The 13,872-nt window shown below is 45.4% G+C and overlaps 1 protein-coding gene across 1 annotated transcript; it reads right to left on the minus strand.

The window, feature by feature from the left end:
- Positions 1 to 286: 286 nt before the first annotated feature.
- wu:fc23c09 lies at positions 287 to 4,988 on the minus strand. Its single transcript, XM_063217764.1, has 5 exons — positions 4,760 to 4,988; positions 3,775 to 3,826; positions 2,161 to 2,303; positions 1,373 to 1,908; positions 287 to 739 (listed from the first exon to the last, which is right to left on the minus strand). Exons 1-5 carry the CDS (start codon positions 4,986 to 4,988, stop codon positions 287 to 289), a joined length of 1,413 nt encoding a protein of 470 aa, XP_063073834.1.
- Positions 4,989 to 13,872: the final 8,884 nt, after the last annotated feature.

Below are 13,872 nucleotides of genomic sequence, written 5' to 3' on the forward strand. Positions count from 1 at the left end.
CACGAGGCCACAAGAAGACAAGTGAGCAAGGGAAGACGGAAGAAAGAAATGAGACGGAAGAAAAAATCCTTATCTACTGGCTCCCCTCACTTCAGTCCTTTGCATTAAGTGGGCAGAGTTTGACTTATCTTACTCTAATAGGCGATCATTGTGTCCACTCTCTCCTTATCCATTGGCTCCCGCTCTCTTCAGTCAAAATGGGACCAGCTGTTCCCATTGGCCCATCAGGCTGTCCGTCACAAAGAAATGGTCCACTCTCTCCTTATCCATTGGCACCATGCTCTCTTCAGTCAAAATGGACCACCTGGAACCCTCTGAGGCACCAGAAGGCTCGCGAGTCCAGACGGCCCATGTCGATCTGATTATGCTCCAGCTGCACTCTCACCAACGGACTCTGGGGGGCAGCAGAGTCTCCCTTTCCATTTCCCCCCGCCACGGCACCGTGACACAGCGCATCCCTCGGCACCGACTGGATCTTGTTGTGCGCGATCGACACAAAGTGCAGCGACGCCGTGGGCAGCTGCCTGGGCACCTGTCGCAATGCATTGTGGGACAGGTCCAGCTGGTGAAGAATGGGAAGCGCCCGGAACGCGCCCAGCGCCACCCTGGCGATCTTGTTGCGGGCCAGGCCCAGGTGCTCCAGGCTCGCCAGACGCTTGAACGCGGCTTTGCCCACTGAGACGATGCTGTTGCTCTCCAGGTTAAGGGTCTTGAGGGACGCGGGCAGGTGTCTGGGAACCTGTCAGGGATGTAAATAATAATCGATTTGAAACAATGCATCCATCCTACAGCCCTCGATTCAATTAATCGACTCCTCCACAAGAGACCTGTCAAGTCAAGTCAAGTCAAGTCAAGTCAAGTCAAGTCAAGTCAAGTCAAGTGTACTTTATTGTCAAAAATCTATGTAACAGATTGAGGGTCTGGAGAGACGTTGGCAGGTCTCTGGGAACCTGTCAAGACAAATATAACAAAGAAATAAAACACGCACATCCGTCTCAAAAATGTTTTGGGTGCAGGACTAGCAAAGTTACATGAAAAATGAAAATAAAGTTTGCATACCAAGCTCCCATTCCTCTTATTATAATTTAAATACATTACATTTAATACAAGTAAATACAAGTACATTAAAATAAGGGAAACAGGAGCTTGTCGTACAGACTTTATTTTCATTTTTCTCACCTGTCAAGTGAATTTACACACTCACAACACAAACACACACACACACACACACACACACACACACAAACACACACACACACACACACACACACACACACACACACACACACACACACACACATACACACACACACACACACACACACACACACACACACACACACACACACACACACAAACACACACACAGTACCTGTCTGAGGAGATTGCCCTCCAGGTTCAGGCTCTCCAGTCGGTTGGCACGGCGAAGAGCATCCTTGCCCAGCCCCTTGTTGCCGAGGAGATTGGCACTCAGGTCCAGCACCTGCAGCTCCGCGTCACCACCGAACACGCTGTCGCCGTGGAAACTGCGGATGAGGTTTCCGCGGAGATAGAGCTCGCGAAGGCCGACAGGGAGCAGGGAAGGGGGATCCTGGAGGTGGTTGTGGTTGAGGCTGAGAGTGCGGAGGCTGCCCAGGGGAGAGAGCACCCCGGGCGGGAGGGCCTCCGACCCGTTGCCCAGGCTGTTGTTGTTGAGGCTGAGGATGAGTAGGCCGGGACACCTGCCCCACGCCGCCTCCGACATCACCCTGATGATGTTCCCGTCCAGTCGCAGCTCCTCTAGCGAGCCCGGCAGGTCCGACGGGATGCTGTTCAGCAGGTTCCGGTCCAGGTAGAGACGCTTGAGGTTCTGGATGCCCTCGAACGCGCCCTCCACCGAGCTGTCCGTCAAGCGGTTGTTGCTAAGCACTAGGGACACAAAAAAATGCAAATAAGTATAAACACACACACACACACACACACACACACACACACACACACACACACACGCGCGCGCGTGCACACACACACACACACACACAAACAATGGGACGCAGTAGGGCTTACTAGCATGAGTTATAGATATACAGAGAGGAATGTGTGTGTGTGTGTGTGCGTGTGCGTGCGTGCGTGCGTGCGTGTGTGCATGTGTGCATGTGTGTGTGTGAGTGTGCTAAGCACCTAGGAACTCCATGGAGAGGTACTCGGCCAGCAGGTCGAGCTGTATGGTGTCAATCAGGTTGTTCATCAGCAGGACGTAGCGGGCGTTATAGGGGATGCCATAGGGGACCTTGTCCACGCCTTTATCCGAACACTGAACCACCCTACAAGTAAACACATGGAGCAAATATTAGCACACACACACACAGTGGGATTTGGGCTCCCCTATGAGATCTCATCTTAAATGGCTGAGGCCATAGGGATGCCAGAGGGAACCTTGGTCAGAGCACCCTAAAGGAAACAGAGAGGAAACAGCAAGAAAAGAAAATAAATAAAATATCTATATTAAAATGAGTGACATATTATACAAGTATAGATAGCAAAGAGACCACAGATACCACAGAGGACAAGAAAAGAGGGATTCGTTGGACCCTCTATTCCACCACAGAGGACCTCGATTTTGCAGACGATCTGGCCCTTCTGTCCCACACACACACACATCTACAGGAGAAGACAAACAGACTTCAGCACTATGGCCAACAAGTAGGGCTTGTTATCAATACCAGCAAAACCAAAGTTATGCCCATCAACACCAACGCACCAACAACTGTATCAATAGAGAACCACACCTTGGAAAACACAGTTTCATATACCTGGGAAGCACCATTCATAACGATGGGGGAACCAGTAAAGATATCCAGAACCGGATCAACAAAGCACAGGCAAGCTTCACAAGATTAAGGAAGGTATGGAACTCCAAACAATACAGCAACAAAACAAAATTCCGACTCTACCAAAGCTGCGTCATATCTCCTCTGCTATATGGTGCTGAATGCTGGAAAACAACTGAAGGCGACCTGCACAAACTCTCCACCTTTCATACATCATCCCTGCGGAAAATCCTACGCATCTACTGGCCCAAAACCATCTCCAACAATAACCTCCTCAACATCACCCAACAAGAAAATATGCAATACATCTTCAAGAAGCGCAGATGGACCTGGATCGGTCATGTAGGCCTACTCAGAATGGAACTCAACGCAATTCCAAGAGCCGCATTACACTGGACCCCAGAAGGCAAAAGGAAGAAAGGGAGGCCAAAAATGACATGGCGACGGACCATCGAGAAGGAGCTCCAGCAGTACCATCAGAGCTGGGGGACCATCGAGAAGTTGGCTACCGACAGATCGAAGTGGAGAGACTTTGTTGCTGCCCTATGCGCCGAATGGCGTGATGGGGTTCAGTAAAGTAAGTAAATAGATAGCAAAACAAGCACATATGGATTCAATTCCCACAGAACTGTACATAAAAAGTCCTTTGTACTTACCATTGGCGTAGACAGCGCTATACAAGAATAATGCCATACAGAATAAATGCAAATGCAATCAGAGCACATTCAGTACTGGTGATGGCGTCTGTCTCACTTGACAGACAGAGAGACAGACACACAGAAAGACACACAGACAGACACACAGACACACAGGCAGACACAAGCAGGCAGACAGACGGGCAGGCAGATAGGCAAGGAGACAGACAGACAGACAGACAAGCAGAAAGACAGGCAGGCAGGCATACAGGCAGGCAGACAGGTAGACAGACAGACAGACAGACAGGTAGACAGACAAGTTCTCTTACCTTCCGTAACATGCACATTCGGAGGGGCAGTAGTCATCTTTAAAGAAAGGAAAGAAAGGGGTTGGGGTCACCTCCTCCACCTCCTCTTTTTTCTTTTGTTTCTCTTTCTTCTCCTTCTTCAGAGATCTGTCTGTTTTCTCTTTCAGTCTTTTAACGTTGTTCTGTTTTCTGTTCTTTTTAGCTCTGGAGGTCCTTTTTGTTTGTGTTTCATTGGATTTTGTCTTGGCACTGGGTGTAACAGAGGCTCCATTGTTATTCGCAGAGGGTAGAGATTTATCTTCCGAATTTTCTGTCCGGTTTAGGTCAGTCAAAAGTTGATGTGCCTCTGTCTCTGTTTGATTGTTTGTCGTGTGAGGAATAACATTACTTGAGGTTTCATTTTTTTCAAGTGCGTGCTTCTTTTGTCCAGTTGATGGTTGTGGTTGTCCTGAGTGCATATTATTCGGAGGGCCAGAATTTGAATACATGGAGCTGATGAGTAGTGTCTTGCTCGTGGGACTCACTGGAACCTCCATGCTTATTGGAATGGCCTCTACCGCCCTCGTGTGGACAGTCTGAGAACTTCTAGTCACATTCACATTCTGAAGCATTGTGATGTCATCATCAATTTCGGGTTTTTTAGCCAATGGCATGCCTTCTTGTGGTTCCGCAGAGGGCTGTGAAAGAAGGGTTGTGCTGAGATCAGATTCAGACTCTGAATAAATGGCTGGGGTAGATGGAATACGTCTTTGGGAACTAACAGTCCTTCTGAAGTCAATGGGATTGGCCTCCTCTCCATCCAATTTTCCAACAATCTGGCTCTCAATTTCTCCTCTGCTCTCCACCTCCACCTCCTCCTTCTGTTTGTCTGTCTCTCCTCCCTCCATCACAAGATGCTGGTCATGCTCTCTTCCCGTCATTTCTTCCTCTCTTTCCCCTTTAGTTTGTTTTTCGGTGTGGTTTCCCTCCATCCCTCTAACATCTATCCCACCACCAGCAGTCTGACTTGCTCCTACAACATCCTCTGCTTCTGACTGGTTAGCCTGGATCTCCTCTTCTTCTGTTTGGTTAGTCTGGACCTCCTCGTCTTCCGATTGGTTAGTCTGGATCTCATCTAGGTGCCCATAGTGAGGCACGAGGCGCCATTGGCTCTCTATAGATGTCAGTCTCCCGTATTCATCCAATTCCGGCGTCCTCTCCTGTGTTGTTTCTCTGCCTTCCTTTGGTCCTGTCATTTCTTCTTCTTCTCCTCTTTCTCCATCCATTCTTAGCTGTCCATTTGGAGCCAGCTCTGGCTCCCGTGTGGCCTCTTTGTCTTCCTCCAGTGTTCTTGTCTCATCTTCCTTTCCTTCGTCTCCTCCTCCTCTCCTTCTTTCATCATCCTCTTCTTCTCCTCCATCTTTTTTCATGCCATATGTATCTTCCTCTTTTCTCGTCTCAATGTTCCCATCAATTGTTCTCTCCATCCGTCTCCCATCTTCCACTTGTCTCTCTTCATTCTCCTCCTCCTCCTCTCTTAGAAGATGTGCTGTATCCTCGGGTGAATATTGCTTTTCCTGCTCCTTCTCCTTCTCCTCATTCCTCAGTAGATGTGCTGTATCCTCTGGTGAATAGTCCTTGGCTTCATCTCTCCATTCTTCTTCCGTCATGATGCTCAAACCTGGTGAATGAACCAAATGTTATTACAGGGCTTTATATGATTAACCCCTTAATGCACGCCGTACCTCCAGTGGCACACTGTAATAGAGATTGAAAGTTAACTACTATAGTACTACACTACTATGACAGTGCACGGGGCCTTTAGTAATACATTACGACTTGGTCATTGCCATTCTGGTAACAGCTAATTTATAATGCTGCGTCTTAAGGGGTTAAATGGCCTTTAGATTAGAGGGTTGCATGTTCAAATCCCACCCTTCCACTTTCTATCATAGTCCATAAAACTTCTAATTTAAAAACGTTCTAAGTAAAAGAAAATCTCAAGTGTTGATTCAAAGTCATAATTTGTCTTTAACTCTGACCCTCTGGAAGACAGAAACAGGTACACAGCATGATATTACATAGTGGTTACACCTGTTATTCCATTGTACCTAGTAAGGTGGCTAGATGTTACTGAAATTACTTGTGTTGGAAGGAAATTATGGCAGGTTTTTTTTTCTATTTTGTCTACCTCTGGAAAGAAGTAACAACATCAAAATATTTCAGGAGAAAGGAGAAAAATTATTTGTCTTTGAACGTTAAATGAGTTTTTTAAATGATTGAATTAAAAGACTTTATAAAGACACAGCTTGACTTACTGGGCTGCAGTACATAGCAGTGTGCTGGGAGGGCCAAGGTGATCAACAGCAGGCCGAGCAGCTCCATCGTGTGGTTCCCAAGCACCTGTTGCACACGTGATTAGACAAGGCAACATGTCAAATACAAAGCATGCACAGGCGGCCTCCTCAGCACCACTCCCCAGTTACTCTCTATCTTTTTCTTCCAATAATATGTAGGCTCTATGGTGTTCCTTTAATATAAATATTCCAGACACATGTCTGTACTGAAAGAGGGGTGTTCACAAGTTATTGAAACAATTTTACAACAGTTTTTTGAAACATTATGGCTCAAGCAGTAGGGTATTGCACTGCTATACTGGCGACCCGGGTTAGATTCCGGCCTGGGTCCTTTGCCGGCCCTTCCCCGGCTCTCTCTCCCCACTTGCTTCCTGTCTGTCCTCCACCATCCCATCACAAATAAAGTTCAAGAAATATGTTTGATGTTTTGTTACTGTAAGTGAGTGCATAATGTACAACGACACATTAGGCCATTCTAAATCTATTCTAGACTGCATCATGATGCTGCATTGAAAGAGCATGACCCTGTTATCTGCTAATGTTGCAAGACCAAGCATGACCCTATGGTGTGCTAATCTGCCACGGCAATGGTTCTCAACCTTATTTTTTTAATATCATCATAAGCATCTCAACACCCCCTTGACCTCATCATAAGCCTGCCAACCCCCCACCCCTTAGTATTAAAAAAGAACATGGACTAATGCACCCCAATGGAAACTAAGCCCCGCCCCTGTCAGCTGTAGCCTTCTCAACACCCCCTTAGGGCTCCTCAATGAAACACCATGGCTGTTACTCAGTCAAGGATCCTGGCCTTGCTAGGATGTAAAAATGCCCAGTGATCAGATAGGATACTTTGCGGAGTTCACCAAAAAGATCCAATCATGGGCGGTTCATGTCCTAGCAAGGCCAGGATCCTTGACTTTGAGATACAGCCAATACTACAATGCCTCGGGTCCTCTAGTTAAGGGCCACACAGGGTCAAAACCACATCACAGAGCCACCTGGGACGATTATTAGCTGGGATGTGGCGCAATGTAATGTAATGCATCTCAAGGCATCAAATGGAGACCAGTCATTCGTGGAGAATGTGTTGAGTCGTCAACTCTGTCTGTCAACGTGTCCACACAGGTTACATACAGGGACATTTGATCTGATAAAAAGCACACACCCAAGATGAATCAAAATGAGCGCAATAAAAGCATTTCAAATTCACAGACCATGTGTTAGCATGTCTAGCCCACATGCTATCGAAACTGATGAAACAGTCGTAAATCAGTCGATATAAATAAGTATTTGCTTTGCCAATTCAATGTCATTACTGACCTGTGTCATAACTGACCCTAACCCTAACCATAGCTCAACAAAGAAACTTGAATGTGATGTGATATAAGGATGATTCCTTATGGGCTATTTTACTATGTATTCACCTGTGAACAGAAAGCTATGGGGAACATGTAGGCCTTTGCCTACATCAAGACAGCCCAACAAGTGCCGACTAACCTTTTCACAAAGGTAGGCTACTGTAATAATAATACGTGCTCTCAATCTCATTGTAAATGTGTTTAGTGGAAGTTGTACATGTGGATGATAACAATAAAATGCATTCTGTTCTGTTCTATTCTGTTCTGTGCAATTCCATTCAGTTCAGTTCAGTTCAGTTCAGTTCAGTTCAGTTCAGTTCAGTTCAGTTCAGTTCAGTTCAGTTCAGTTCAGTTCAGTTCAGTTCAGTTCAGTTCAATTCAATTCAATTCAGCTCAATTCAATTCAATTCAATTCAATTCAATTCAATTCAATTCAATTCAATTCAATTCAGTTCAGTTCAGTTCAGCTCAGTTCAGTTCAATTCAATTCTATAGAAGTCGAAGCCTTACCATGACTGTGGTTGTAGTGAGAGGAGGATGATGCTGTGATGTTATCTGGTCCCTGTCTGCTACTGTGCTGGGCTACACTACACTACAGTGGGAAGGGAACAGAGGGGAGGGGTGGGGAAGGGAAGGGAGGGGAAGGCATGCCTGCTCCCATCCCTAAGTGATTCAAGCTCTCTGCTAAACACACACACACACACAAACACACACACACACACACACACACACACACACACACACACACACACACACACACACACACACACACACACACACACACACACACACACACACACACACACACACACACACACACACACACACACACACACACACACACAATTGCCACACAATATAGATACTGTACTCTCTCTCTCTCTCTGTCTCTGTCTCTGTCTCTCTCTCTCTCTCTCTCTCTCTCTCTCTCTCTCTCTCTCTCTCTCTCTCTCTCTCTCTCTCTCTGTCTATCAGATTCCATTCTTACGTAGCTTCTGCTTAGCTCTTAGTGTCTTATTGATCTTTGGTTTGTCTCCGGTGTTGGTGTGTGCGTGAGAGAAATTCCCTCTGAGACAGGGGCTCTTTGCGGAGACATTATCTGAGGGTGTGTGTACTTTCTTGGAGTGTGTGTGTGAAAACCCTTTTGCCCTCTTATGAATCCTTTTAAGTGACTGTGTGGCCATGCCCATGCATTGTGTGTGTGTGTGTGTGTGTGTGTGTGTGTGTGTGTGTGTGTGTGTGTGTGTGTGTGTGTGTGTGTGTGTGTGTGTGTGTGTGTGTGTGTGTGTGTGTGTGTGTGTGTGTGTGTGTGTGTGTGTGTGTGTGTGCATGTCCGCATGCATGTGTGCGCGCGCGTGTGTGTGTGTGCATGTCCTTATGTGTGCGTGTGTGTGTGTGTGTGTGTGTGTGCATGTCCGCGTGTGTATGTGCGTGAGAGCGTGCATGTGTGTGTGTGCGTGCGTGCGTGTGCGTGTGTGTGTGTGCGTGCGCGCGTGTGTGTGTGGAGGGGTGCGTCCGTGTGTGTGTGTGTGTGTGTGCCTGCGTGTGTGTGTGTGTGTGTGTGTGCGCGTGCATGTGTGTGCTTGTGTGTGTGTGTGTGTGTGTTCGTGTGCGTGCGTGCGTGCGTGCGTGTGCGTGTGTGTGTGTCCGTGTTCTGTTTGCCAGTACTTCCGAGGTCATTAGGCTCCTGCCACATTGGTGAGAAAAAGGAACTTCAGAGCATGCTCTATGACCCTTGACCCTAGTCAAAGGGCCATGGGAAGTTAAAGCAGGGACTGAGACAGTAGTCATATTTGCAATGAAGTAAGCAGATACTCATGCGATCACAATGATTGGGATCTGCTTTGTCCTGGAAAATTGATTCATAAAAAGAATCTTGGCAGCCAAATGCATGACCTGAATTGGTGGAAGCCAGATTTCAAGATCAAATGTCTGATGTATTGTATGTCAGTGGACAAGCCTATGGTGAAGCTAGGTCAGAAAAAACCTGCCCTCTTTAAAATGTGGAATTGAAAAGAAAATAACTACTGGTTGAATGCCTGGCAAACAAGGCAGACAAAAATACTCGGTAACACTTTCTATGAAGTCCATATCTATAGTACATTATGAGCGCATTTATAACAAATTATAAGGCTCATCATAATTACAGTGCGTTATGACAGTTATAATGTATTATTATTATACCCTCAGATTTATAATGCATTATAAGTTAGATTTATAGTTGTTCATGACTGTTGATATACTCAATCATGAAGCGTTATGAGTGTAGTCATAATGCACTACGATTATGATGCGCATTATAAGTTATTATAAATGTGCTCATAAGNGCTATAGATATGGGCTTCATAGAAAGTGTTACCAAATACTGTAACTAACATGACTTCCCTATAGACAATAAAAAACATTGCTTCCTACGTGAAGCAGCGAGTGAACGGCCTCACAAAAATGTGAACTGCACACACACAATATTCACATCAGCTAGATGAAGGCCAATCAGGGCAGATTATTTATTGATGACATACTGGAGGTCCCATGCCAACGCAGTGACTCTAGAGCAGAAAATCTCTTCCTGCGATGACTTAATGCCCTGTGACATGAATTCAGAGCAGAAGTCACTCACGTATGCCGCGTCATGCCAATTTCTAACCAGGATGCTTCATGCAGGTCGCAGTGCACATGCGCTCATGCAGCACGACTCCATCAAGAAGAACGAAAATGGTCACTTCCATTGCCTCCTAACCAGGGCTTGACACTGGCACCTGTCAACCGGCCAAATGCTGGTAAAACTTGGCTGTGGCTGGTAACAATTACAGTGCCACTAGCCAATGTGGCAGGTATCTTATTCAATGGTATGACATATCAGAATAGCATTTATTCTGCGTTGTACGCCTTGTGTATCAATTGTTTCTATCTAAGTTCAAGAAAAAGCTCAGTTACTCAGTTTCTACTTGTTTGATTTATTTCCATGTAGAAAGCTATGTGCACTCATCTTCTGAGGTTAGATGAACAGCGTAATGATAAAGAAAAAAAAAACAATATCAAATTGTGGCTAGCAGAATAGCTGAATGGCTAGTGACTCAGGAAAACCACTAGCCACATGGCAGCCAAGCGCAAAAGTTAGTGTCAAGCCCTGCTCCTAACCGTTAAAAACAGTTAACAGTGGGATTTTGCAATTCCACCTTAATGGGCACCCCTGGCCTAATGGTTAAAGAGATGGGCTTTAGATCGGAGGGTGGTAGGTTCAAATCCCACCCTACCAATCCATACCGTACTCCACGTGGCTGAGGTGCCCTTGAGCAAGGTACCTAAGTCCATAATGCTGCAGGGACTAACCAATACCCTGTAAACAGCCGTAAGCTGCTAAGACTGGGAAACCTGTGGTGTGTTTCTGTCTGCTCCTTGATACTTAGAATTGAACTTTAAAGAAATTCTTCTGAAGTTTCTACTTTCTTCAAGGTATAATGTGTATTTTTCATTAAACCCTCAAACCCTTAAATCTCCCAAGTAGGCCATTTCATGTGGGGAGGTGTACTCTACCTTATCTACCTTAGCTAACCTTGTTTTTTTTTAATGCATTCATCTGGGTCACGTTTCTCCCTTGCTTTCACCCCAAAATATTTAAACTAGCCTTATTCAAGACAAGTACTAATTCAGCTTTGTGCTGGCCTAATATTTTGCATTGAAGTCAGATAGTTGCGCGAAGGGATAATATTGGGCTGTTGGCTGAAGCCCTTAACAGCACTGTTGGCGATAACAATCGACTGGCAGACACCTACTACAACTAACAGTCCAACCCAACCATTAGTACAATACGTGCTACATTTCTGTTATTGGCCTACATAGCCCATACCTTGTCTTACTTTATTATCTTACCTTGGGTACACATAGTTGTGAACTGATTAATAGATGTCCCTGTAAACTCTGTTGTTGTCAACTCTGTAAACTCTGTTTCTGTCATCCGTTGGTGGAAAACAGTTCTCTCAACAGTATTACACCGCCCCCAACATGTTGAAAAGGCAGGAGTCGCCTAGCCTGGTCCTGACCATCCCATAATACTACCATTTCATTTCGTATTTATGGTCTGGCATTTCTTTGCTCTGAAGCGATTGTAGGAAGCAGGAAGTTTGCATTCAGTTATGGTTTGAAATTATTGGACACCTCTCACCCAATCGCTGGCAGTTACTCAACAACAACATAGCGCAGACCAATAGCTCTGGCGCAGATGTGTACGTCATTGTCACGAGCGTCCTCCCCCTTTCGCCCCCACGTGGGGGGCGTATTCGATTATTGGCTGTTTTCTGGGGGGGCGTTGCGATCAAAATTCTACTGCTCCAGGCACTCCACAGAGAAGCACGGCCAGACTACAGTAGTGGAGCCAATCCTTTGGCGGAAGTACGTAGGATGGCTCGCGAGGCTAGGAGCGCCTATTGACAGGTAGAATCCTTTACCTGTTTTCATTATCAACACTACCAACATGTGCACTGGAGTGTAAACATTGAAACTGTGAGACACCCAAAGGATCATGCAGCTCATCAACACTCATGTTGTCTCCCTTCTGATTTTTTTAATGCTTAATTTAAAAGGTTTTCTCTTTTCCTCTTTTGTCTAGATGCATTTGTCCTTGCCCACTCTATGACTTTTATTTCTCTCTCCCACACACACACACACACAAGCACGCATGCACGCACGCACGCACGCACGCACGCACACACACACACACACACACACACACACACACACACACACACACACACACACACACACACACACACACACACACACACACACACACACACACACACACACACACACACACACACAGTAAAAAGATTCAATCCTCTTCAATTCAATCAATCAAAAATAAAAGAAAAATATCTTTTCCCTGAACCCTTCTGTGGTGGAGGATGCCATCGTCAGAACTAGGGGAGTAGAGTAGAGTACTTTTATTAATCCCGAGGGAAATTAAGATGTTTGACAGCTTACATAGATACACAGATACAACACATACCGTAGAAACAACACATACACCAAAGACCTAATAAACATGATTACACATTGCAGTAAACATATAGGCCAAGCTGAGTATAGCAAAATGCCTTACATCAGTTACAGTAACACACTACCAACTACCAACTACCAAGACTGTGGGGAATTTGAAGACCCTAAATAAACGTTTTTTTGTTTGTTTTTAATGAAAATGCTTCACAGAATTCCCATTTGACTCTTCATGTAATGGAAAATTGAATAACATGTGTTAGTTGCAGCTATCTCTAGATCAAAGATCATGCACAACTTTTCATACTTCTGAATTGCAAATTCAACTATGTCTCCCTCTGGTGGAAAATGAAATAAACTGTGACATTGTCATGGACCAGTGTCAGCAACGCTACTGTGATTAGGCCTACATTGTATTCTGTGTTGGGTAATCTGTCTTCAGAAATTATAATCCTGGACCCACCTTTTGTTCCAGCCAATCACACCATCTGTAAATTATAGTGAAATGGTGCAGTGAATGGCTGGAGAAAATAGTGGGTGCACATCCCACCCAATGGGCCAGGTGCAGGACAATCAAAGCAATAATCCAGGTAAAAAGAAATAAAGTCCGCAATCACTGCTTGTCTTCTGTGAAAATGTAATTGCAAGAGCGCAGCGTTTGACCTTCAGGTAGGCAAAGTGATTTTGCAGGATTGTACCCAACATCACATTAGCCTGTAGCCTACGTCAGTGTTCCTCAAACTTTTTCAGGCCAAGGACCACTTTGTCCCCCCAAATATGTTCAAGGACCACCCACCTGTCAACAGAATTGACAGTTGACGGGTGCTAATTCGACACTGCTAATTGCAATGCATATCACTTACTTTTAGTCACATTACAAGCCTTGTCTTGTTGTGGTGGAAATATATGACAGCTATGCATGGCTTTGAAATAATGTCACAAATCTACTGCTAGCTTGTCTTGGAAAAGTAGAAATCCCCTCGCGGACCACCTGAGCTCTGTTGCGGACCACCAGTGGTCCCCGGACCACACTTTGAGAATCACTGGCCTACGTGATATGCCATTACTTCCTACCCTCTAGCTACCCTGCTTGGCTGTCTAGGTGGTTCAATTTTTTGTTGGTTTTTTTTTTGGCATTTAGATCTACACTGCTGACCACAGACTTCTATTATAACTATATACTATACAAGTCAGTGCTGGAGACAGTCATACAGAGTAGTGTGATCTGATGAGAGATAAGTGTGTGAGAGAGAGAGAGAGAGAGAGAGAGAGAGAGAGAGAGAGAGAGAGAGAGAGAGAGAGAGAGAGAGAGAGAGAGAGAGAGAGAGAGAGAGAGAGAGAGAGAGAGAGAGAGAGAGAGAGATTCAAAGCGCTCATGCAGAACGTAGCCCAACATAATTTGGAAAGGTCTGATTTAGAATTGGCAA

The sequence above is a fragment of the Engraulis encrasicolus genome, chromosome 15 (genome assembly GCF_034702125.1).
Source record: "Engraulis encrasicolus isolate BLACKSEA-1 chromosome 15, IST_EnEncr_1.0, whole genome shotgun sequence".
Lineage (NCBI taxonomy): Eukaryota > Metazoa > Chordata > Actinopteri > Clupeiformes > Engraulidae > Engraulis > Engraulis encrasicolus.

Excerpts from the sequence above, each read along its gene's own strand:
- wu:fc23c09 (XM_063217764.1), bottom strand. The coding sequence starts at position 4,988 with ATGACAGGACCAAAGGAAGGCAGAGAAACAACACAGGAGAGGACGCCG. Across the intron at positions 1,909-2,160 it reads CCTCTCCATGGAGTTCCTAG|TGCTTAGCAACAACCGCTTG; the intron begins GTGCTTAGCACA and ends TTGTGTCCCTAG. Across the intron at positions 740-1,372 it reads AGGGCAATCTCCTCAGACAG|GTTCCCAGACACCTGCCCGC; the intron begins GTACTGTGTGTG and ends CATCCCTGACAG.